The sequence below is a fragment of the Dama dama genome, chromosome 20 (assembly GCF_033118175.1).
Source record: "Dama dama isolate Ldn47 chromosome 20, ASM3311817v1, whole genome shotgun sequence".
Classification (NCBI taxonomy): Eukaryota; Metazoa; Chordata; class Mammalia; order Artiodactyla; family Cervidae; genus Dama; species Dama dama.
The window spans coordinates 67,676,923-67,689,239 of NC_083700.1; the positions used below are offsets into that span (position 1 = coordinate 67,676,923).

The 12,317-nt window shown below is 37.9% G+C and overlaps 1 protein-coding gene across 1 annotated transcript in view; it reads left to right on the forward strand.

Moving 5' to 3' along the window:
* SLC44A5 (solute carrier family 44 member 5) overlaps nucleotides 1–12,317 on the forward strand; it is a 148,477-nt gene that overhangs the window by 19,654 nt on the left and 116,506 nt on the right. The window contains exon 2 of the mRNA XM_061168455.1: nucleotides 7,606–7,679. Within this exon, the coding sequence (XP_061024438.1) occupies nucleotides 7,606–7,679 (74 nt within the window). The remainder of the gene's footprint in view (nucleotides 1–7,605; nucleotides 7,680–12,317) is intronic.

Genomic DNA, 12,317 nt, shown 5'->3' on the forward strand with positions numbered 1-12,317 from the left:
ACTAGCAATTTTCTATGTGGTTTCCTCTCACTGACACATTCTTAACTATAATGCAGGTCTTACAAAGATGATGAATAATATAGTAAGATCAATTTTGTCTGACCTTATTCCATTTTAAACAAAAGAGACATTTATATAGACATCACTTAAACTTCTGTATTTAAAAATGAAGTTTTATTTCCCTTTTACAGATAGAAAATATAAATTATAACCAGTTAAAGCTACTGTCTAAAGACATTGGAAACCCAAGTGCAAACAATATAGGAGAAATAGAGGATAGGGGAAGCTTTTAAGATTCAGTTATCCAAAAGAACTAAATAATGCAGGTACAATACTGAAATATCATCTTAAATATTCTAATCAATTCAAAAGAAATTACCAGTATCATTGTATGATTTCTTAGGGTGTTATGCTATTTGGTATATTTCATTTTCAGCAACAGTTTAACATGTACTAAAAAATGATAGTCCCATAAAACTAACACTCTCTTCTCAATGATTGGGTGTCAAAATTATCATTTAAAGTAAACATAACTGTAAAGTCATTCTTAAATTTTTTTTAAGAAAATGAAAATGCTTGTATTTAGTTTGAACACCTGAAAATATGAGTTCATGTGATTAAAAGCTCGTTGTGCCTTCCTATTTTCTGATTATTTAACAGTGTAATTCTTCAAGATAATTTTTAACCTTTTATCATGCTTGTAGAAATGGCTGGTGTAATTTGCTTATTTCTAAAACCTCAACTTTCACACACACACCCAAATGGTATATATGGTATTTTCTAAAGCTGTGGGAGTAGAACAGCAGAGAACTTTTAGACAGTATGTCTGGGAAAAAAGAGAAGCTGGAGGGAAAGGGGAAGGTTACAGTTAACTCCTTCAAACACAACTCTTAGAAAATGCTCTTATCACCAATCACTAGATTCTCCATTAATAGTGAAGAGTGGAAGAATAGAAGAATTTTTTAACTTACACAGAACTGTACCTCACATAGCTTCCCAAATGTTTTGAGTCTGCTGACTAAGCATCATTTAGCTTGATTTAATTCAAGCCACATTCTGCAGTTTGCCAAGTATCTCGGTGGAGCTTAGAGAATGGCCCCCAAATTAACTGTCTTTTAATAAAGCCTCTGGGAAGTGAAGCAACCGTTCAATTTTCTGGAACAGACTTCTGCAGTAAGAAACTGAGAGGTAATGGATGACTTAATGGCATCATGCAGGTGCCAACTGAACCACAGAGGAGAAGTGCTTCTAAACTGTGGATTATCAATGCAGCCATGTCAGGTTTCAGAATTCAGACTGAATTCATGGGCAGTGGACAGTCCCTAACCTGACTCATTAGGCATGAACGGATGATCTGTCAGAGAAAAATGACTTTTAAGACCTCCATTCTTGCTCTAATGGTTGGTATTAATGACCTTTCAGGATGGTTGATATCATTGGAATTTCAGCTGTCACAAAGAAAACTAGTAAATGAATCAGTTTCTGAATGAAGATAGAAAGCTGTCCCTGAAAAAAAGAGGCAGAATGACAGTTGTAGGAAAGAAGAACTAGTGTGGAACTAAAGTGTAAACTTAAGAAACAAAACTCTCTTATTACCTCTGAATTGAATTTAATTTTTTTATGATTTATTTTATTGGAGATTGAAATGTCTAGGTAGCAGACTAAAGCTTAACCCAAAAATTAAATCCTTAGACACATATTCACTATATAGGCCTTATCCCCTTCCAGAAAAGAAGATCTGAAATTTGAAATACAGCACTTTGAGTTTCACCAGAGCCTGCTTATGATGTATTAGCCTGTTAGTTACAGGTATGTCTTACTAATCATTCATAGGACATAGATTGCAATCTGTCTGTAGCACACAACACTCTGTGCTTAACTGGTGTTGTAAAAGGACATTATGGCCTAGATCAGAGGTCAGCAAACCTTTTCTATAAAAATCTAGGTAGTAAATTTTAGGCTGCGCAGGCCGGATGGTTTCTGTTGTGACTCCTCAGCCATTGTGGCACAAAAGTAGGCATAGACCATATATATGTATGTGCATGTAGCTATTTTCCAAAAATCTGTATTTATGGACACTGAGATTTGAATTTTGTATAATTCTTATAACACAAAATACTCTTGATTTTTAAAACTATTTTTTAAAAGTAAAAACCATTCTTAGCTCACAAAAAGCCTACAAAAGCTGGGAGCAGGCCAGATTTGGCCCATGGGCTGTAGTTTGCACCCCCATCTAGATTATAATTGGCTTCCCTGATGTCTCAGCAGTAAAGAATCCACCTGAAGTGCAGGATACTCAGTAGATGTGGGTTTGATCCCTGGCTTGGGAAGATCCCTTGGAGAAAGAAATGGCTACCCATTCCAGTGTTCTTGTCTGGAGAATTCCTTGGACAGAGGTGCCTGGCGGACTATAGTCCATGGTGCCACAAAGAGTCAGACATGACTGAGTGAAAGCATGCAGGCACTAGATTATAATAGTTAAAAGATAATTGCCTTAAAGATGTACAAAGTGTGAGTCTACAGAGCTGAGAAGGATCTCTTAGCTGAAAACTGCATGAAGGAGGTGACATTTTAACTTATTTGAAAGTTGGGATTTTAATTTTCTTAGCTGAAACAATTTTTTGCATTTAAATCACTTATTTAATACCCATATTAAGCTTGTTCATAGCAAAATTTTAAATTCAATAACACATGACCTTGAACAAATACATTCCTATATACTGAGGCCTTGCAGTGATTATTATGTCTTCCATGCTGTTTTATTTTTTTAACTGTGTTAAGAACACTTAATGTAAGACCTACCCTCTTAACAGAGTATTAAGTACCCAATACAGTGATGTTAAAAATATATACACAACGTACTACAGACCTTTGGAACTTACTCGTCTTGCATAATCAAAACGTAGAGCCATTGAATAAGAACTCCCCATTTGCCCCTTGCCCCTGCCCCTGGCAGCCATCATTCTACTTTCTGTTTCTATGAATTTGACTATTTTAGACATCTCAAATTAGTGGAATTCTACAGTTATTTGTCTCTCAGTGGTTGGTTTATTTCACTTAGCATGAGGTCCTGTCCTCTAGGTTTATTCATGTTGTCCAAAAGAGTTGAAATCAGAACCTCAAGTGTGTATCTGCAAGTTCACTGCATGTTGTCTAAAAGAATTGAAATCAGGATCTCAAATAGGTATCTGATGTTCACTGCAACATAACTCACAACAGTCAAGATATGGAAATAATTAAATGTTCATTGACAGATGAACGGGTTAAAAAAGTATGGCATATACATACAATGGAATGTTATTCAGCCCCAGAAAATGAAGGGAATCCTACTATATGAAGAATGGGATTTTAATAGATGGGGTAGAGATCCAGACTGGAGTGCTTTTGATGGTAAAAGTGAGCATTGTTGATTGTTATTCCAGGATAATAGGTATAAATCCTGGCTATTTCATGCAAATTGGGACATATCGTATCCTAGTAGAATGAGTCTTAAAGTAACCATGAGCAGAGAACCCTGAATGTCGTCAAGGGAGAGTTCATTATGTATGCAGTGAATGAAAAAGTCCAAGTTGGTTGAAGCACAGGAGATGAATAGGGGGAGGAAAACTAGAAAGGTAGTCTGGGGCTTGAACTAGGATTGGAATTGTATTTTCTTAAACATAAAGCTAAGACCTTTGGAAATTATTAAACAAGCAGTGGAGAAGCGTTGCAATTTTTAAAATAATGAAGTGACTTTGTTTGCTCTCAGTGATGTCCGTGATGTGCAGAATAAATTGGATCAGGCAGAGACTACATGCAGGAGCCCAATAAAGGGACCACAGCAGCAGTCAGAAGGGAGAATGAGAGAGTGTGGACTGAATCCAGGCAACAGGCATAGAAAGGAAGGCGTGGATGAAAGACACGTCAGAAAGAAGGAGTCAAGAGAACTTATTAATTGAATATAAAAAAAAAGATCAGCTAAGAAAAAGAGAAAGTCAAAGGAAATGCCCAAGAGTTTAAGTTGAGGTGACTATAGGCATTCTATACTTGTAGGTTAGAATTAGGAAGGAAAGGGAGGTCTACAAATGAGTATAGAACTGGGGTCCTGTTCTTAACTGTAACTTGGAAAAATACATATAAGATAGCAATGGTACATCTGTAGTTTAACTTTTGAAAATTCTTTTATGCCAGGAGTATTTTGAATAACTCTGAGTGTGAGCAACTTGTTTTTGAAAAAACTGGACTTTGATTTAGAAGGAGGGTAAGGGAGATGGTTGAGGCATATTTCTCTATAAACTATTCTTTCTATCTTCTTGCTAGGATCCAGTGGGATGTAATCCATTTTTAGATTAGTACACTGGTCCTTATTTTATACTTACTGTAAAAGTAAAAGTGAACCCAACTGAGGAAAATGTACAGCTATGACAGACCTCTAACTAGAATATGATTCAGAATGATTTTAAACCACGAGCTTGTATCAGCCAGTTACCTCAATACCTATCTTAAGAGTCTTCAAAAATATCCGAACTAAGTATTTGGTTTTTAAAAAAAAAAAAAAAACAAAACTCATTTTTCACAGAACATTGGGATTGTAAAGATGCCTTGAAATCAAAAAAGAAACAATGATGACACTTTATAACTTCTAAAATTTGAATTAAGCTTCTGCTGTGTTGCTGACTCCCAAAAATGGTGCCCAAGCAATATTTTATATGTTTTATATTCAATTTTCCAATAATTTTCTAAGCAGTGACTTTTTTCCAGCAGGGAATATGGAGAGAAATAAGAAGTGAAAAGAAATAGATATCTCTCTCTCTCACACACACACCCCTAATTTTAAAAGAAAAAAAAATGTAAACAACGAAGGGAATGAAATCACTAGAGGAACAAATTCAGAAATAAGAATTTTTAATTTAGAAAAACTTTCCTACTTTTTGAAACTCTTGAATTCTTCAAGTTCTTCCATGTTTAAATACTATGAAATTAACCAGTCTGGCCATGGTGTGTGGTATAGTCTGCTGTTTCTCTAAGGCAGTGGTCCAGAAAAGGAAAGTAGATTTGAATACATTATCTTGCCTGGTCCCAGAATAGAATCCCCAGACATCTCAGGGTGTGAATTACTGAGAACTGATATCCCTCTCTGGTGAGAGACTAGACTGCTAGGAGAGTGGATAGAGAGTGTTGTGTGGGTGCACAGTAGCCCCTGGTGCTGTGACATGTTCTTGGTACAAAAAAGAAAGAGAAATTGTAGTATAAACCCCCCTTGTTGTTATAAAACCCCCTATAGACCAAAACTATGATTGATGCCATTCATCAAGACCAGTAGCCAAGCACTGTGGGTTTTATTTCTTAGAAAATTCCTTTTGGGCTCTGCTTCTTTCCTTGTGCCTTATTTTTTTTTAATTGGTAAGTTTCTTTTACTCATCTTTCTAGTATGTTTACCTCTTCCTGTGCTGACTACATAATATAAATAGGAAACATTATAATGCTATATAATAGTCATTATAAACATGCATCATAATGTATATTATCTATGATGTAACCATGTAGATACAAACATATCATACATATAATATTACAGGACACAGGCCAACCTGGCTGGCGCTTCTGACTCTCTCCTTGGTAGTTGTGATTACACACAAGGGCTTTGACAACTTCAAGACTTCTGGTGAAAGCTTATCAGTGTTCTGGTTTTCTCTTCCTTAGTTCTTTGTCTGCAGGCATGCTTTCTTAGGTGTCATGGTATTTAGCAACTGCCCTGAGAGGGTGAGAACTGATCTTGAGTAGGATGTGTCAAAATGCAAATAAATCAGATCCTTTCCTCACCCTCTAGCAGGTTTTGCCTTCAATGATTGTTTAACAAAGAAATCTAGATTATCTTTTTTTCTCTCTCTCTTTTTATTATTCTCATAGTTCCTGGGTTGAAATTGGATTTAAACAAGTAATGGTTTTTTTCTGAATTGACCACGATTAGCTTTCTCTATGATGGATCCATTTCCTGTTGTGAGGTGGAGTAATAAGGATGTGTGTGGAGTTTTCAATATGGCTAATTGGAGTCTTTCTAGAAAGTTGTAATCATATTAGGATAATGACTAAGTGAAAAAGATTGGGCATAGGAGACTTAGATGTTTGTCTGCCTCTGCAACTGCTCTCTCATGGACCTTATATAAGGCAACTTACCTCACTACCCTGAAAATCCCAAAGGTAGGAAACTCACAAACTTATGTAAGTGAAAGCAGTAAAAGTATAACAGGGCTTTATCAATATACAAGGTAGTACTCTGTCTGTTACTGTACAATTATTATTCATTATTATTGATATTACCACCACTAAAAATAGGACGTAACTTCATCCTGTCTATGCTAAAAGATTGGAACATATCCATCTAACCCCTAGAACAAGAAGTTTTTGCCATGAAAATTCTCATGTGCATCTTTTAATCCTGTCAAATACATTGATCTATCTCTTTCCTAATAGAGTCTTCATTAAGTTTCAACAGTGATTGTATTTTTTCTTACTTTTAAGACAAGTTTTGACCTTCTAGACCCCTTACATGCTGAACAAAATTTAATATTTGAAATAGGAAATACTTTAGATGAAAACCTGAGTTTCCCTACTGGATACTGGTTTGACTTGTGATCCTTAGAAAATTACCATGTCTCTCTGAGCCAAATTTTCTCTAAATCTCATTTCACAATATCCAGCTTACAGAATAGCTGGAAAATTACAGTTTAGAGCACTTCATTTCGTAATGCATTATAGACATTGTTGTTTGAATAGTTGCAACTCTGTTCCTCATAGAAAGCTTATGTAGTCAATCCTTTATTTAATCAGAGTACCCTTTATATGTGCACGTAGAAAGATAATGGAGAGAGAGAGGAGTGGAAATGGCTATTTTTTTTTATTATGTCATGTACTGGGAAGCATGAAGGAGAAAATTATAAAATCAAATAGCTTAAATTATAATTTCAAATAAAAGAATTTTTGATGTTAGTGTACTCTAACTTCTAAAAAATTTTACAAATAAAGAACCAAGAGAATAAATGCTGACAGCTTTGGAGGAACTTCTTTAATCACGGAGCCATAATCACTCTCTGCTGTTTAAGTCTTTGATTGCATAAATACATCTGATCTACCTTTTAGAACTATTAAGTATAAAAAAGGCATATCACTGTTGTTATTATCTTTTGTGTGTTCAGTTACTCAGTTGTGTCTGACTCTTTGCAATCCCATGGACTGTTGTCTGCCTGGCTCCTCTGTCCATGGGTCTTTTCAGGCAAGAATAATGGAGTGGGTTGCCATTTCCTTCTCCAGGGAATATTCCCAACCCGGGGATTAAACCCAGGTGACCTGAATTGCAGGCAGATTCTTTACCGTCTAAGCCACCAGGGAAGCCCAATTATTTTTTTATGTCTTCCTATGTATTTTTTTGCAGTAAACATTAGTCATTTTGTATCCCTTTTAATTCTTCCCCTGCCCCCTGCCCGCCTTCTAATACCATCACCTTGGGGATTAGGTTTCAACACAAGGACTTGGGGGAAACACGTTTAGTCCATAAGAGGGAGGAAAACGGATGCTATGTGAGTCTTCTCAGGATCCTTTTAATTCACTGTTCCTCTTCATCTTTAGGAGTTGTACAGATGTGCTGTGCTGCATGATCTTCATGCTGTTCATTATGGCCTACATTCTTTTAGGACTTGCAGGTGAGTAAGAACAGGTATAGAAGATATTTAACTTTTACTATTTACATGACCAAGTCAATGTCACATTTTTAACATTAATCATTCCAAAATCCTTCTTATTATTGATTACTGTCTTTTCTGGTGGGAGTATACCTCACCAGAACTCATTGGGTAGGAGATGCAATGAAAAATAAACACAAAGCAGTTTATTCAAAGGCAAGTCTCTAAATTACTTAGATAGATAAAATTATACAAAAGAAAGAAAAACCCTTATAGTTGCTTTTTAATCATTTTTACTTTTGAAATTTTATTAAGCAGCTAATTAGAATCACAATATTATTTACTAATTAGAGTTAGGGACTCTAGATAAAAGTGAAAAAGGAGAGTGAGAAAGCTGGTTTAAAACTCAACATAAAGAAAACTAATATCATGGCATCCAGTCCCATCACTTCATGGCAAATAGATAGGGAAACAATGAAAACAGTGACAGACTTTAGTTTCTTGGGCTCCTAAATCACTGCAGATGGTGACTGCAGCCATGAAATTAAAAGATGCTTGCTCCTTGGAAGAAAAGCTATGACCGACCTAGACTGCATATTAAAAAGCAGAGACATTACTTTGCTGACAAAGGTCCATCAAGTCAAAGCTATGGTTTTTCCAGTAATAATGTATGGATATGAGAGTTGGACTATAAAGAAAGCTGAACACCAAAAAATTGATGCTTTTGAATTGTGGTGTTGGAGAAGACTCTTAAGAGTCCTTTGGACAGCAAGGAGATCAAACCAGTCAATCCTAAAGGAAATCAGTCCTGAATATCCACTGGAAGGACTGATGTTGAAGCTGAAACTCCAATACTTTGGCCACTTGATGTGAAGAACTGACTCATTTGAAAAGAAAAGACCCTGATGCTGGGAAAGATTGAAGGCAGGAGGAGAAGGGATGACAGAAGATGAGATGGTTGGATGGCATCACCGACTCGATGGACATGAGTTTGAGTAAGCTCTGGGAGTTGGTGATGGACAGGGAGGCCTGGTGTGCTGCAGTCCATGGGGTCACAAAGAGTCAGACACAACTGAGCAACTGAACTGAATAAGGTTCATGTTACTGTTTACCAGTTAGAATTAGAACCTAGATAAGTCTAAGTAACATATTACCTTTTCTTTTTATAAGCAAATTATAAAGAAGGAACAATTATTAAGTATTTCACCAAATAGTTTCTTGACATATAAGAAGTCCTATTGTCTTTGCCTACCAGAAAAAGAGCCTGGGGTTCATTGTTAGATTAAAGGTTTTTCTATGGAAGTGAAAATAAAGAGGACAAATAAAGTCTTTGTTTAGGTTTTTTTTTTTTTTTTTTTTTTTTAATAAAAAAAAACTACCAAAAGGGATCAATCAGTATGGCATAGTAAGAGGACATGAAGCTCACCTCCCCCAACAAACACATCAAAATATATGTACATGTGGGACAATTTTCACTGGAAACTGGTAGAAAGACTCCAAGGCTATTAAGATACACACATAATTGGGTAGGAAGGGGGAAAAAAGGCAATCAGGGCAGGTCGTGTGCTCCTGGGAGCGGACCTCAGAGGACAAGAAGGATCACACAAGTGGACACAACTGTGAAATAAGCAATGAGGACCACAGACTGAGCACCCCTGTCCTGGGTTTCTATACAGAGGAGACAAGCCCTCTTCGCTGGTTGCAGGACTGCTGGGGTAACAGGATGGCTGTGGGAAGCCTGGACTATAGCTGTGAGGAGCACTCATGCTAGCTTGCCCCTGAGGCAGGGTGGAGAGAGATATGATCTAGTGGCTACTGGGTTTCCCATAACTTCCTTAGCGTGCACACAAGCTGAGCAAAGGCTTTGGTCCTTCTCATTCCACATCACAATGTATCATTGGATCTGGGGCAGCAATGAGTGGGTAGAAGACTCGACTGTGGTGTGCAGAGATGACCTAGCCCCTGGGCATACCCTGGGTGAGAGGGTGGCAGCCACAACTGAACTTACTCAAGCAATACATCTCAAGTAGCTCTCAGGTCTCGGACAGCAGCGGCTCCACCACAGCTTATCCTCAATCATGTGCCAAGTGTCCATGTAGCCCAGTGATGTGGTTCAACAAAAGGGTGGGAACGGTGGAGGCTGAGGACAGTGACGTGCTGTGAGGGACAAAGGGGGACTTGCACATCAGGTTGTGTCTGAGCCAAAAAAAGAAAACAGTCGTAGGCGCCTTCACAGGCAGTGTGTCAGAGCTAGCTGGGACCTCCGTCTGCAGACAATGTGAGCAGAGAGCCCTCACAAGCCCCACTTACCTCAGCACTTCCCCACTCTAGGGCAAAGGTCCCAGTGCAGACAGAGGGGAAGACAGACTGAAAGGGAACAGGACCAGCTTGGGCTCAAGCCTCAGGGTGTCAGCCCCAGCAGCTTGGGCTCAGACCCCACCCCTGATTGGACATTGATAGCCACTCAGCAGAGAGAAAGTCCTGCCTCGCACTGGGCTCCAGCTCTAACCCCTCCATCTCTAGTTTCATGGCTGCAGTCACTGTCCATAGTGATTTTGGAGCCCAAGAAAATAAAATCTACCACTGCTTCCACTTTTTCCCCTTTTATTTGCTATGGAGCGATGGGACTGGATCTTAGTTTTTTGAATGTTGAGTTTCAAGCCAGCTTTTTCAGTCTTCTCTTTCACCCTCATCAAGAGGCTCTTTAGTTTCTCTTCATTTTCTGCCATTAGAGTGGTATCATCTGCATATGTGAGGTTATAGATATTTCTCCTGGAAATCTTTATTCCAGCTTGTGATTCATCCAGCCCAGCATTTTGCTTGATGTACTCTGTATATAAGTTAAATAAGCAGGGTGACAATAGACAGCCTTGTTGTACTCCTTTCCCAATTTTGAACCAGTCCATTGTTCCACGTCTAGTTCTAACTGTTGCTTCGTGACCCACATACAAGCTTCTTAGGAGACAGGTAAGGTGGTCTGGTATTCCTGTCTCTTTAAGAATGTTCCACAGTTTGTTGTGACCCACACAGGCTAAGTCTTTAATGTAGTCAATGAAGAAGAAATGCATGTTTTCCTGGAATTCCTTTGCTTTCTGTAGGACCCAGTGAATGTTAACAATTTGATCTCTGGTTGTTCTGCCTTTTCTAAACCCATCTGGAAGTTGTCTGGAGCATCTGGAAGTTCTTGTTCACGTACTGTTGAAACCTAGCTTGAAGGATTTTAAGCATAACTTTATTAGCATGTGAAATGAGCATAAATGTAAGATAGTTTGAACATTCTTTGGCATTACCCTTCTTTGAGATTGGGATGAAAACTGACCTTTTCCAGTCTTGTGGCCACTGCTGAGTTTTCCAAATTTGCTAACATATTGAGTGCAACACTTTAATAGCACAATCTTATAGGATTTGAAATAGTTCAGCTGGAATTCCATCACCTCCACTAGCTTTGTTTCTAGTAATGCTTCCCAAGGCCCACTTGACTTTACACTCTAGGGTGTCTGCCTCTAGATGAGTGACTACACCATCACGGTTATCTGGATCACTGAGGCCTTTCTTGTATAGTTCTTCTATGTATTCTTGATACCACTTCTTAATCTCTTCTGCCTCTGTTAGGTCCTTACCATTTCTGTCCTTTATCATGCCCATCCTTGCATGAAATGTATCCTTAATATCTCCAATTTTCTTGAAAGATCTCTACCTTTCCCATTCTATTGTTTTCTCTTATTTCTTTGCATTGTTCGCTTAAGAGGGCCTTCATATTGCTCTTTGCTATTCTCTGGAACTCTGCATGTAGTTGGGTATATCGTTCCCTTTCTCCCTTGCTTTTCACTTCTCTTTTCTCGGCTATTTGTAAAGCCCTCTGAGACAACCACTTTGCCTTCTTGCATTTCTTTTTCTTTGGGATGATTATGGTCTCCACCTCCTGTACAATGTTACAAACCTCTGTCCATAGTTCTTCAGGCACTCTGTCTATTGGATCTAATCCCTTGAATCTATTTGTCACTACCACTGTATAATCATAAGGGATTTTATTTAGATCATACCTGAATTCCCTAGTGTTTTTCCCTACTTTCTTCAATTTAAGCCTGAATTTTGCAATGAGAAGCCGATGATCTGAGCCACAGTTAACTCCAGGTCTTGTTTTTACTGACTATATAGAGCTTCTCCATCTTCGGCTGCAAAGAACATAATCAATCTGATTTTGGTATTGACCATTTGGTGATGTCCATGTGTAGAGTCTTCTCTTGTGTTGTTGGAAGAGGCTGTTTGCTATGACCAGTGTGTTCTCTTGACAAAACTAAGTTAGCCTTTGTTCTACTTCATTTTGAACTCTAAGTGCAAACTTGCATGTTACTCGAGGTATCTCTTGACTTTCTACTTTTACATTCCAGTCTCCTATGATGAAAAGAACAGCTTTTTTTTTTTGGTGTTAGTTCTAGAAGGTCTTGTAGGTTCATAGAACTGGTCAATCAACTTCAGGTTCTTCAGCATCAGTGGTTGGGACATAGACTTGGATTACTGTGATCTTAAATGGTTTGCTTACAATGAACTGAGGTCATTTTGTCATTTTTGAGATTGCACCCAAGTACTGTATTTTGGACTCTTTTGTAGAGGGTCCCAAACATGATGAACCTAAAATAGACCCACACCAAGACATAT